Source organism: Hippocampus comes, unplaced genomic scaffold (assembly GCF_001891065.2).
Source record: "Hippocampus comes isolate QL1 unplaced genomic scaffold, H_comes_QL1_v1.1 scaffold67, whole genome shotgun sequence".
In the NCBI taxonomy this organism is placed as follows: Eukaryota; Metazoa; Chordata; class Actinopteri; order Syngnathiformes; family Syngnathidae; genus Hippocampus; species Hippocampus comes.
The window spans coordinates 1,412,322-1,425,188 of record NW_017805221.1 but is presented as its reverse complement, the minus strand read 5'-3'; the positions used below and the strand labels follow the sequence as shown (position 1 = coordinate 1,425,188).

The window sequence follows — 12,867 nt, the reverse complement described above, 5'->3', positions numbered from 1 at the left end:
TTTGAAGCCACCAAATTGTCCTCAAAGCCAGAGGGAGGGAGACGTTTCGAGCAGAGGACACATTTTGCCAGTGGTGTGTGTGTGTGTGTGTGTGTGTGTGTGTGTGTACAAATATGACATCATTACTCACGGGTTGGAGACTTCAACTTATCCCTAGCTGTGACCCGCTGCGGGGAGCAGAACCGAGGATGACATCGCAAAGCTCAACTCTGAGCGAAGGAGAAGTTCTGGAGCCGTCGGCCCCGATGATGCGGCCTCGACTTCACTCTCGTGGTCACCGGAACCGTCCGAGGGGGTGTAGCTTAACCTGGTGTGGCGTCTCACCGTGGCCCTAATGAGAACGTGTACAAGGGAGCGGGTGGCGCCGGTGCCGCTCTCGTGAGCGCGGTCCACGTTTGTTCCGGCGGCGATGGCCGCCAACCGATGACCTAAGCTGACCAAGGCAGCCACGCTTCTGGGTCCGGCTACCGTGGCACCACGGCGCTCTACGGCAGAGGTGCTCGCCGCTACGTCTCCCTCTCTCCTCTCCCCCTGTCATACCTCACTCTCCAGACTGGAGAAGTGAGCTGACCCTCGACGCGAGCACAGACTCTTGGCTTTAAGTGGCAGGTGAGGTGAGTAGAACCTTCGTGGCTGCGGCACGGAACGGAGTCTCTGGTACTGGAGTTTGGCACTGGCCGAGGCCTGGATCTGGCTCGGGCCAGCCATCCCCACCCCTGCTGGAGGCGAGACCGACGACGAGGAGGGCGGAGGCGGGATAGGCATTGGGAGGGTCGTGGGAGACAGAGATGGCTGCTGCGGTGGCGACGGTGGAGGTTGAGGCGCGAGCTCGCTGGGCTTTGTGCTGAGGTTAGACTGGCTGCCTGATTTGGCCTGACCGGGATCTGGTTTTGGAGGTGGAGGCTTGGGCCGGGAGCCCCCGCTGAAACTGTGGCAGTGGGGGAGAAGCTCTTCCTGGCTATGCGATAGTGAGGCGGGTCGCCTTTTGGAACGGGAGGCGCGTGAGCGGCCGGGTGGATGCGGGTAGGGATGGGGATGCGGGTAAAGGCTACAAGAACACACGGTGGCCCGGCGAGCTTCGTCCCCTCTCCCCCTCGCTTGCCTCTTACTTTTCCTAGCGGCAGACTTCCACTTTTTCTCCCCCTTCATCGGGATCTTGTCCATAGACCAGTATCTCCTTGGCGGAGGAAAGGCCGAGGGGGGCGGTGGCCACTGTGAGCCCAGCCCCCCGCTCCCTCCCCCTGATTCCCAACCGACACCTGCCCCCGAACTCCAAAAGTCAGCGCCAATCCATCCCTCTGCCCTCGTTCCGAGCAAGGAATCATCCCGACTGTTGATACTGCCTCCTCTCTCTCTGGAGGGGTACGTGCCAAAGAACCAGCCGCCGCCGCCGCCTATACCCCCTATCCCGGAGCTGTTGGCCCCACCCCCCTCCCAGTACCTCTCAAAGCGTCCAAACTCCCCCGATGAGCCGTCGTCTGAGTAACTGTCCTCTGCCCTTATTTCGATTCTATCCCTCTCGGTTTCAGACACGGCTCCCCGACCTGCCCTACTGCTCCGCTCGCCCGCCCGTTCCCGAACTCTTTCCCTATCCTCCTCTTCCTCGTCATCATCGTCATCGTCATCATCATCGGAATCCCACTCGTGTAAGGAAAGGCCCTCTCTGGTCTGTGCTTTGTCCTTTGCGTAAGGCATCAGCAAAGGACGCCTCTCTCCTCCCCTACCGCTCTCATCCCTATCTAGGCCTCCGCTTCTTCGTCGCTTGCTGGATGGGAGGAAGGGGTGCAGGGATGCGGGGGGAGTATTTGGGTCACCCCCTCTTCCGTTCACCCAAAATTTGACTGATGCAGGGAGTTTGTTCAGGTTGGGGTAGCGCTTACTCGGGGTGCGGTGTCTGGAATGGGGATGTGATGACTTGCAATGCCTTTCTCTACTTCTGCCACTGTCCTCCCCTTCCCTGTCGTTGGCCTCCTCTCCTCCGTCTCTCTCCCGCTCTCCTTCCCACGAATCTCGCCGCTTCTCCCCAAACGTATTCCGATACTGGGCAGAAAAGGAAGAATAGTCCTGTATTCCCGCTTCCCTGTCTCCTTCCACCTCTCCCTCCCTCTCTGGCTCGATATCGCCGTCTTCCGGCTCCGACCTTTTGCCCCCGGTGGATTTCTTCCTTTTCTTTGTCTTGAGTGCCTTTTTCTTCTTCTTTTTCACTTTCCGCCTTTTCCTTTCTCGCTCTCGTTCTCTTTCCCGATCTTCCCTTTTCTTTCTCTTTTTGTTCTTTTTCTTTTTCTTCTTCTCCTTCTCTTTTCTTCTCTTCCTCTCACGTTTTTGCCTCTCAGCTTCTCCGCCAGCTCCACTCTTTTCTCTCTCGCTCCAACTCGCCCACCACTCTTGAAGTTGAGACAGCTGGCTGCCCCCTCTCTCTCTTTGACGTTCCCTGTCGCCCCAGGATGCGCGTGGTTTCCTGGGCGGTACGGGCGGAGGCACACGCCCGTGGCTCAGGGAGCGAGGCCGGATGATTGAGCGTTCCCTCTCTCGCCCCCTCCCGAGGAGAAGGCTGGATTCTTCTGTCAGCTCCTCATCATCGTCATCCTCTTCTTCATCGAGACCCCCGGCCCTGCCCCGTGTGCTCCTGGAGGAGCTGTAAGAGTATGTCGGGGAGGTGGAGCGAGAAGACGAGGCCGACGAGGACGTGGACGTTGACGATGTGGTGGACGGAGAAGACGAGGACGTGTAGTGCAAGGATGCCGACGGTGACGGCGGGGTGTAGGAGGGGCTGAGGGGTACTGGCACAGAAAGTGAGAGTGGGGGGGAAAGGGGGCGTGCCCTCCTTCCTCCCCCCTCCCTCACTCCATCTTGTGCCTCTACCCTCCGCCCCAGGGGCAAAATGTTCTCATAGAGCGGCCCTCCGCGTTCTTTGGGCTTCTTGGCCCTTCGCCTTCTCCAAAAGGATGAGGGGAGAGGGGGAGATGGGTGTGGCAGTGGGGGCGTAGGAGGCAGAGGGGCTTGACTCTTGGGAGGCAGTCTCGGTGTTCCAAGAGATTTCACAGCCACTTTCCCCTGACCTCCGCTGCCACCGCCGACCACCCTCTTCCCTACCCCGTGGTCCATGCCCTTCTCTGAGTAGAAGGCCACACTGGCCGGAGGGGGCTGCGGGTGGCCCCTCGGCATAGTCTTGGGGGTCTGGGACCCTGCCTGCTGCTCCATGCAGGGCCCCAGCCCCTCAGGGTCAATGGGACCATAGTATCTCTTGTAACCATCAAGTCCCCCGCCTCCTCCGGCGGATGAAGTCCAGTTTGCAGGGACTTTTTGAGCGAAGGGTCCCATGTCAGGAATGCCCCCCCTGACAGCCCGAGGGTTGGCGGCCGTTGCGGATTTGGGAAGTCTCCAGCGATCCACCACGGCCAGCCTGCGATCCGGCCGGGGCAGGAAGGTGGAGCAAGGGAGGGGCGCGCCGGCAATGGGGGTGCTGGAAGGACCCACCGCTGCTCCTGAATGCACCAGGGTGGGAGAAGAGCCGGGCAGAGGCGTCTTGTAGACGGAATGCGGTTGCTGCTGCGGTGGCTGTTGCTGCTGCGCTAGAGCAAGAGCCGGGCTGGTCATTGACGTTGAGATAACGTGTGCTTGGGATGGGACGGGAACCAGAGCCGTGTGGTGATGAGAACTCAATGATTTAGCACCCCCTGGTGCTGTTTCATCTTCAAAGCTACAGCAGCTATACATGCCCTGAGGAGAAAAGAATCAAAAGGCGGGATGAGAGTCAGAAAATCTTCATTCAATTTGTAGCATGAAAAACAAATTACCACGTGAGCGTGATAGACAGACACTGGCAGAAAGGGTTCAGAGGAGAGCTTGATCGCTATGAGATCAGCAACCGCTGCCGTTTGGAATTTGATTACCGATTGCTCACGAAAATACATAAACTCGAATAATTACAAGTAGGTGAGGAAATATGATCTCCGATGTAATAAGCACACGCGGGTGGTGAGCGACTGCTCCGTCAAGGACGTCGTCAAAGGAACGGGATATCCAGGGATGTGAGCCGAATTGAATTTCAATTAATCTCTTCAATTGACTGAGTGGATTGAATTGACCCCTGACCTCACACTTTGGAAGGCTCGCACTCCGTTACAGATACGGGCAGGCACAGATACAAACACGTGTTTGCGAGGATTTATTCCGAAATCTTTTCGCTCTATACTTGGTGCCCTGACATTAAGTAATAATTCGGGGGTGGAGGGGCGGCGGGGTGGTGAATTCATTGGCTGCTTTCAGAGGCGGAGCACTCTCGCCGTGCCAGTGTCACATGATAAGGAAACAAACGACGGTCGCCCATGTGCAAAAACCCAACGTACGTTGAAAAGACTTACCCTGCTGATGGCTAGGAGGAAATCCAGTTTGCCTGAGCTGGTGGCCATGCAATGGCGCAACTTCCAGTAGACCAAGTGCTCCCAGGCAAAAACCAGTAGGCTGAGGCCCATAGCCACCAGAAGCATGTAGAAGACCCCAGCCATGTTGTCAATATCTAGCTTACTGCTCATCACCTCAATTTTGTCATTATGGCAGATACCTGACAGCCAAAGGCGCTCCAGCATTTCAATTTCATCTGCAAAGGGGGACAAGTGGGGGAGGAGGAGGAGGGAAACGACGGTGAGAAGGGAAAATAGTTGAGGGTGAGATACACAGAGATGACATGACACAGCAGGGACGGAGATCGCTCGAGACAAAAAGCGCAGTTTTTTTCCGCAGCGTTGCTCTCTTTTTAGCTCCTGTTCTTCATTAGGTCGGGGGTCAGTCGTACAAAAGGAGGTATCTCCCAAAAAACACAACAAAGAGGAAGGTCACTCAGACAGACTCCAAAACAATCAAGTGGCCGGGGAAGTTAAATGACACCGACAACCTCATCTCGACATAGTCGGCAAGAGTAAATGAATAGAGGATGAGGAAGGCAGGCCGGGGGGCCCCAACGGGGAGGAGGGCCAAACAGGCACGGAATGCAAGGCCAGGTCTAACGAGAGAGGCCGAGAGAATGTTGATCAAGGTGTCGAGCGAGCGCAATTCTCTCTTCGTCCACTCGCACGTCGGGAGAAAACGAGACAAACAGACGCGGAGGGCGAGAGGCGGAGATTCGGTCCTAACGACAAACGGCAGGAACACTCCGCCAGCCGGAAGGCGACGCCTGCCAAAGGAGGAGGCCGATCGCAAAGAAAGCGCGGGTCGGGACTGACAGAAACAGGCAGAAGGGCAAGATCGTAATCATTTAATTGTGGTGGCGAGACAGTCAGAATGGCCATCGAGGCGGGTACGCTCGGAGGAATCCGAGATTCCCATCGGTTCACCTGCCAGCAATCAGGCGGGCCCGCTTCACCTCAAACAGAGACTTTTCGTTAATGAGCTCAGCCAGCTAACAAATCTCAACTGCCCCGTCAACCTACGATTGGCTGCCGGGCTTGCTGGCGTAACCATAGCGATGGCTGGTCCTCCGATTCACGATGGAAACAAAGAGGCGTTCTCACCAACCGAGCTCATAATGAGAGCTTTCTTGTCGCACTAATGGCGGTGGCGCCGCGCTGCAAGGAAAAATAAATATATCGCACCAGTCCAAGTCCAATGGCCGAGTCACGCCGCCGCTTTGAACGCGACGCCGCCCTGTCAAAAGCTTTCCGACGGGGCCATCATTATCTGTGCTCGCGCGGCTCCGTCGTCTGAGCGATGTGGGCAACCGCGTCCCCCGTAGAACATCATTAGCACGCCAACAGATGGACACACTGCAGCTCAACGGCAGGTAACAAGTCATCGTTTCCGATTCGCCTGGTAAACACATCCTGTACAATCCCAAAACACAAACTTTGCGTTTGGACTGCGCGCTCCAGGCCTCACGGGGATGAAATGATCGCCGTCACTTGCTTGTTTTCCAGACGTGAACCGATGGTGGAAAACCGGCACGCGCCTTTGCGAAGGCCAGACTTCAAATGGGCGCGCCTCACGGAAGCCCGGCTGAAACCTAAACTCGAATCCTCATCCCCCGGGTTCCCTGCCGTTTGAATTCCAGCGATTCATCTTGCGCCTCGTCGTCGCGCTCTTTTCTCTCGCTTGGCCCGCTCGTTGGCCACCTCTGGACCTTTGCGACGGCGATGGTCTCTGCCGTTCGCTCGCTGCCAGCTCAGGTCTGCCAAATCTGACAGGCGTGTCAAATTCACACGCCACCTCTGTTGTTGCCGGCGGGTCGGGTCAGGTCAGGCGGAGCTGGCACACTGCACAACGCTGGCTCGTACCACAAACGCACTGGCAAAAGCTGGATGCGCATATTCCACTGTCGGTTTGCAGTCTGCGTAATCAACACGCGTGGCAGCGCAAAGTGGCATTTGTGGGGACGCGGCAACACATCCAAAAAGAAAAGAAAAAGAAAAAAAATGCTTTGTCGTTTTTTTTTTTCAATGAGCATCATGACATACAAATGACGTATGGGGAATTAGCGCCATCTTGTCACGTCGCTGTCTTCTCGATTACACTTGACTGCAGTCCATCATTTTTTTTTCCCTCTTGTGGTCATTTAAGAAACATTTTTTTTTCTTCACTTTGAAAATGTTTTTAAAGTTTTCAGGTCAAGCGTTTAGATGTTGTCATTGTACATTCCTTTCGTCATTTTGGTCAGCGACTCTGTTTTGCGTGAAGCCCGCCGAGTTGCTTTGCGGACGCGAGGTGCTCGAAAGCTTGCCTGGCCTCGCCTTGAGGAGAAGAGAAAAGGCTGCACCCTGAGACCTGCTTGCTCTTTGACAACACCGTACCACGGCGCTGCACCTTGTTCGCACCGGTGTTCCTAAATCCATTTTCTTGTGACCTGCAAGCTCATGCCAGCTGGAAGTCATTATCATAAGGAAACACCGTCCTGTTCCTTACAAAAGGACAAAAGAGTAAATGCCCCCTGTGTGAGCTCTCATGCATTTATTTATTTATTTTTAATCACGATGAATAAAGAATTGCCATTTCAATCCTCTCATATATGGGAGAATGCCGTATTTTTTTAATTTTTTTTTTCACAGCTGGGTTAGCTGCTGAAAGTCTCCCGCAAAAAAAAAAAAAAAAAACATTGCTGAATGCCACACTGTTGAGACAAACTGCTGGTGAATAGGCCCAATTATTCCGAAAGAGAATTGTTTTTGTGCGTCTCCACGCTTGCACACTTTGCCGCCATGCGCCAGATGCGGCATGTTGCCAAACATGCCCGGAGAGGCCCAGCTCCTCCGCAGATGGATCGTCACCCAAACAATTGTGTGCTATAATTCCGACATGACAAATACCTCGATAGCAACCTGCGGAAAAACAGCGAGCCAGCAAAAAACCTCGCTTTCCACAACTTACTTATTGAATAACATGTACCGGGAATTAAAAAAAAAAAAAAAACTTTAAAAAACGTTTTGAAAAATGGAAATAAGGCTGACAAGAGTGCACAATCTGCATTTCTAACGGGAAACCAGATGTAGTGAGATCAATGCTACGGCGTTTACCAGAGGTGGCGATAGGGAGATCAAAAACAATCTTGGGGGCGACAAAGCAAAGCTTGTAAAACGATTGAGCAGACGCAACGGCCATGATGTAACCCGGTGACATGTTATTAGCCCAGCTCAAAGTGCCACACAAGAGTCGGGAAGCGGCCCTTGAGGGGTGGGCCCCCCTTTCCACCACATCGGAGCAAGGTAATCCGCTCTCGTAGTAATCCACTCCAATAAAACCTTTGTCTCGTTCAAAAGCGACCCTGAGAGCCGACGCGTCCGTTGCGGATAAGTGCCGGCGCGTGCCGAAACACGCACGAGGGATCGGCAGACTAGTCGATTCATCAACTGATTGTGGAAAAAAAACGATAAATACATCCACACGTCTATACATATGTAAAAATGAGACACTGACGCACAATTGTCATGTCGTGTCAAAGTAACAAGGCAAAACGGAAAACGTGGATGCATTTTCGAGAAGACCACCGTTGTGCGCATGTCAAGGTTGTCTGCGCTCTGTTTTGACTTCCTCTCCCGGTCCAGCTATGCAGCGGCAGACAGCGGCTTTGTTTAATAGATCTTGGCACCAAATTGGCACTATCAGTGCGTAATCAGCTGAAGCGTCTGCATGCCAGAAACAACGAAAAGCGCTTTGTCCGCTACGCCGTAAGCAAAGCTGATTTGGCGCCCGAGGAGAAGCCAAGCGGGCAAGCGGCAGCCAATGGTGACAATAAATGCATGACGTGGACAGTGTAAAATGACAATCAAGCATTGCTGTGCTGAGTGCAAAACTGATTTTCTCGAGGGCGCTCGCGCGCACGCGCACACACACGCGCACACACACACACACACACACACACACACACACACACACACACACACACACACACACACACAAGATGCCTCCCATAATCCCAAAAAGAAGATTCTAATAAGGTTTCCACTGCTAACAAATGTGCATATTTTTTTCCCCCGCTTTTTTATTTCCAGCCAAAATCTTTCGACGAATGTTGCAAAGCGCCGTTTGGACAGCCAGTGTTGCATTGAGCAGAAGAATTCAGATTGCGGATCAACATCACTGCAAAGTGCCTGCGCCGTCCTCGACAAAAATCACTCGGTCCTCATGAACATGGAGCACCATGATGAAAGCCTGACGTCCACTGACAAGTAGCCCAACGTTTGTAGAAAATACGAGGTTGCTGCCCAACGGCGACAAAACGGAGCTCAAAGTTCGTCAAGACAACAAACTGGTTGCTCCTGAATCAAGAGCGCCTCTGCTGGTTGCAGCCGAGTACTGCACTCCATTGCGAAGCAAAGAAGCAACAATCAGTTGCACACGGTCAACTCACCGAACATTTGATTCTTCTTCTCCTCTTTAGTCCCCCGCAAGCCACGTCTTGGCCTTTCTTTCATCATGTTTTCCTTGGCCTTCCCTGCCCATGTCAGCATCAGCCAATCGGGAACACGCTGCGAATCACCACTCAAGTCGTGATGATCCTTTTCGACCCAGGACTCACAAAGATCATTTCATTTTATTGGTTTTTGTTTCCCGAGCAGGGGAAGCGAATTGAGATTCGGAGTCCAAAACACGAGGGGAGGCCCTTGTTGCCGTCTTACTCAAGCAATCTTTTCAGTGGACAATCATATTCCTCTCGGTGCCAGTCCCGGTTTTATTTCCCACTCACAGGCGGACAGTAAAGAGAGCTTTTAGGCATCTCTCTTCCCACCGCAACCACCATCACCTCTCCTACACGCCATTACTCCCCTTGTCATGATCAAAAAAAAAAAAAAACTCTCTCTTTCTCGCCCCGTTGCTCCTCTCCCTCACCTTCTCACCCTCTGTTCCCTCTTCCCGTCTCTTTCTCCCTCCCTCTCTCTCTCTGCCATTACTCCCCTTGCCATGATAAAATCTCTCTCTCTCTCTCTCTATCTCTCTCTCTCTCTCTCCCATCTGTCACTCTCTCACATCTGTTGCTCTCCCTCTCACTCCTCTCCCTCCTTCCCCTTCTCCTTCTCGCTCTCTCTCTCCCTCTTCCCGTCTCTCTCTCTCCCCCCGCCCCTTCATCTCTCTCTCTCTCTCTGTCTCTCTCTCTCTCTCTCTCTCTCTCTCTACTGTTTGTCACTCTCTCTCACATCTGTCGCTCTCCCTCTCACTCCTCTCTCTCTCTCTCCATATCTCTCCCTTTCACTCTATCTGTCTCTCTCTCCCCCCTCTCTCTCTCTCTTTACCTCCCTCCCTCAATTGATTTAATTGCTTCCTCCTCGTCATTCTCACCATCTCCCACCAGCTGCAGAAGGGCCAGGTCGAGAGGACGTTTCCAGCGTGAGTTTTTGTGCAGGGCGATACCGTAGCCTGTGGTGGCAAAAACCTTCCCCGAGCCTATGGTCATCACCTTGAAGAGAAGAAAAACGAAAAAAAAGAAAAGGGACAACGGGCAATTAAAACAAAGCTGAACGTAGATGTCAACTTCCCTCTATTTATGTCCGCTGTGCCTCAGCACGGTGTGTGCTTGGGAGCTGGTTCGTACCTTACAACCTTCGTCCTTCCTGGCCATATAGTTCAACACTGCAGCGTCATAAATAAATGCGTCCAGTTTCCTGAAAAAGGATCAAAGAAAAAGGCATTCATCATTAATGGGAGTCGGAGCGGAGGATCCAGGGGCTGGGGGAGGATGGAGGGATGAAACGGTGACGGAGCGTCATCGGGGTGAAAATATTCAGACTGCTTTCACATAACCTGGCACCAAATTGGCAACTCATTAACTAATTGCTCCTGGAAAGGGAGTTGGCAGAGTAGAAAGCCACAGTAAGCGCACCTCGAGGACGACATTCCAAATTTCAGCCTCGGCATGCAAAACCGGACCGGAGCGCGTGGAAAAACAAGGAGAATAAAATGACGCCGAGATGAGGGAAGCGTCCACGGAGGAGGCGGAGGGGAGGATGAGGATTTATACGCTGTGAAGAGCGCGGTGACAAGGGGGGAAATCGAGAGAGGGGAGGAAGAAAATTTACACACTTCAGGGGGAAACGACAGGGGCGAGAGTGGGGAGGATTAGAAAGTTTAAATAGGGACGTAGCGACAAAACACACTTGAAGGAGAAAGAAAAGACCAAAAGCGAGCTAAAGAAGCATGGATGCGAGAGGAAGGATTCTCAACGACCGCTCCACGCAAAGTGCCGTACGTGGAGCAAAAATGATTCATACAACAAACAATAAATTAATAATGAAGACAGGAGAAAAAAAGAAACCACACCAACTAAAAATCAAAAGCCAAAGACTAAAAATGACAAGTTTGAAAGATGGCCAGCGAGGGGCGGGGGCTTGCTGATTGCTCTAATAGCGTCCGCAGACCCGCGGCACCGGCGAGGGGGGGAGGAGCGAGCGAGGTAAGATGCGGCCAGGCCATTTCAAGATTGGAAAACAAAAAACAGGATCTTGAACAGGACTCTCAAATGAGCCAGTGAAGGGATGCCGGAGTAGCAGTGGTGCGCTCCCTTTTACGAGTACCGTAAGAGGGAGGTCTGCATCGCTGTGGGTGTGGTCACAGCTGACTTCAATCATGGCCAATCAAGGTGGCTCCTTGAGCGACAAAGCACATCTGCACTGGGAAGTGGGTGCGTGGAGACCGCCACCCCTAACTTGATCGTACGCGTGTCCCGCTCCATATGCACGTACTGTATGTATGTGTGCGCGGGGTTATAAATGTGTACATACGAATTAGAATCCGCAGTCTTGAAGATGTTTGGAGTGATAAAGTGAAGGTGACAGAAGGGAAAAGTGGGACATAAGATGAAAATACGAGTCCGAGTTGAAGGGGAAGCCGATGCGAGCTTTTCACATCGCACGTTGGCAACACGGCAAGGTGTGAGGGCAAATAAGAACGGGCACGTCCAACGGCGTGCATGTCAAATGCTGTCACAACTCAGACGGACGCTTTTGGGGTCATTTGGATCGAGCGGCCTGGTGGCGGCTGCTATTTCTTTTCAATGCCGGCGTGATTTTTCTGAACGATCACTCATCGACTCATCGGGGAGCTGGCGATGTCATTTTCTCTCTCTTTTGCCTTCTTTTGTGAATCCTCGCAAAGTGTCTGCTTTGGTTTTCATTTCTGTTCGTTTGTGTGGGTTTTTTGATATGGCTGGATAATCGAGAGATGAGCATCCCCATGGTGTCTTTGGCGCTCAATTGACCGGGCCCGGCCGGCTTCCTTCCCGGCCCATAAGACCGGACACTAAAATCTGTCGACATAAATCGACTGCTCATCAAAGAATCTCAGCTCGGCGGCGATAATTGCAAGGGATTCTTGTTGGTGTTTTTGGAAGCTTTCCGTGTCAAGAAACCACCATCACTGTCATTACGGACGGACCGACTCAAATTTAATTCACGTCCAATTTTATTGTCATGCTGTGGTATGACTGCCGCATCAATCCGGTCAACACGAACACGATTTGGAAAGCGCCAACACTTTTAGGTTGAAAAGGAGGCAATTTGGTGTGGCGCAAGAATTCAAAGGAGCAAGTGCGCATGGCCATGGTTAAAAGTTGGTCGCCACAGCAACTGAAACGTATTGCCCGCTTTTAAAATGTGCAAGGAACACAATGACGAGCCGTAACTGCTTAAACGCGGGCCGCAGGTCACCAATAAAAGAGCGCTGAACAATCGTCGAGGAGGAAAAATTTGATTGCAAGGCTAAAAATTTGATTGCAAGTATCCAGCTAACTTGACCGACCCAGTTTGGGGATTGTCTGGTTGTTTACGGTCAGAAAACGACCTTTCTACCAATAGCTGACATTGACCAAATTGCTACGATTATGCTATCAAACTCAATTCAACGATGGAACCAAATTTGTGGGTTCCATTTTCTTGTCAGAATTATTCTTCATGTTACTGCCAGTTCTCCCCCTCTCAATCTTCTCCCATCACTCGTCTCCCCGGTTAGAAAATAAGTTTTTGCGACACGATTGAGTCATTTTGGGGAAAGACGTTTCCTTTCACGGTCCAAATTTCGTTGTGGCTTCCGTATTTGGATTTGCGGTTTTTCAACGAGAAAACAGCTTACGAGTCAAAGAATTGCCAAGGACGGTCGAATGCAGAGCGTGACGGAGAAACACCGAATGAGCAGGACTAAGTTCGGGCACACCAACCCGGTCTTGAGGTTGAGAATGGCGTCCTCCACTCCTCTCTGGTTGTATTTGCCCATGTACTGGTGCATGTCCGGGTAGTTGGAGCGGATGTTTTTTTCCGTGCTGCCGTTGGGCACCGTGCCGAACTTCAGCGGCGGATACTGCTCCTCGGGATGCTGAAACTGAAAGCCAAGGAAGGGCCGTCAAACACTTCAGGCTGTGCACCAATCGGACCTCTTTCTGTCCCTTTGTTCCAC

The 12,867-nt window shown here is 52.6% G+C and overlaps 1 protein-coding gene across 1 annotated transcript in view; it reads right to left on the bottom strand.

The window, feature by feature from the left end:
* Positions 1 to 3,607: 3,607 nt before the first annotated feature.
* The window catches only part of grin2db (glutamate receptor, ionotropic, N-methyl D-aspartate 2D, b), a 47,540-nt gene continuing 38,280 nt past the window's right edge, over positions 3,608 to 12,867 (bottom strand). Inside the window, exons 12-17 of the mRNA XM_019869174.1 lie at positions 12,632 to 12,792; positions 10,016 to 10,085; positions 9,763 to 9,880; positions 4,565 to 4,600; positions 4,365 to 4,464; positions 3,608 to 3,720 (exon numbers count right to left, since the gene is read on the bottom strand). Coding sequence (XP_019724733.1) covers positions 4,376 to 4,464; positions 4,565 to 4,600; positions 9,763 to 9,880; positions 10,016 to 10,085; positions 12,632 to 12,792 — 474 coding nt within the window. The 3' untranslated portion in view covers positions 3,608 to 3,720; positions 4,365 to 4,375. The remainder of the gene's footprint in view (positions 3,721 to 4,364; positions 4,465 to 4,564; positions 4,601 to 9,762; positions 9,881 to 10,015; positions 10,086 to 12,631; positions 12,793 to 12,867) is intronic.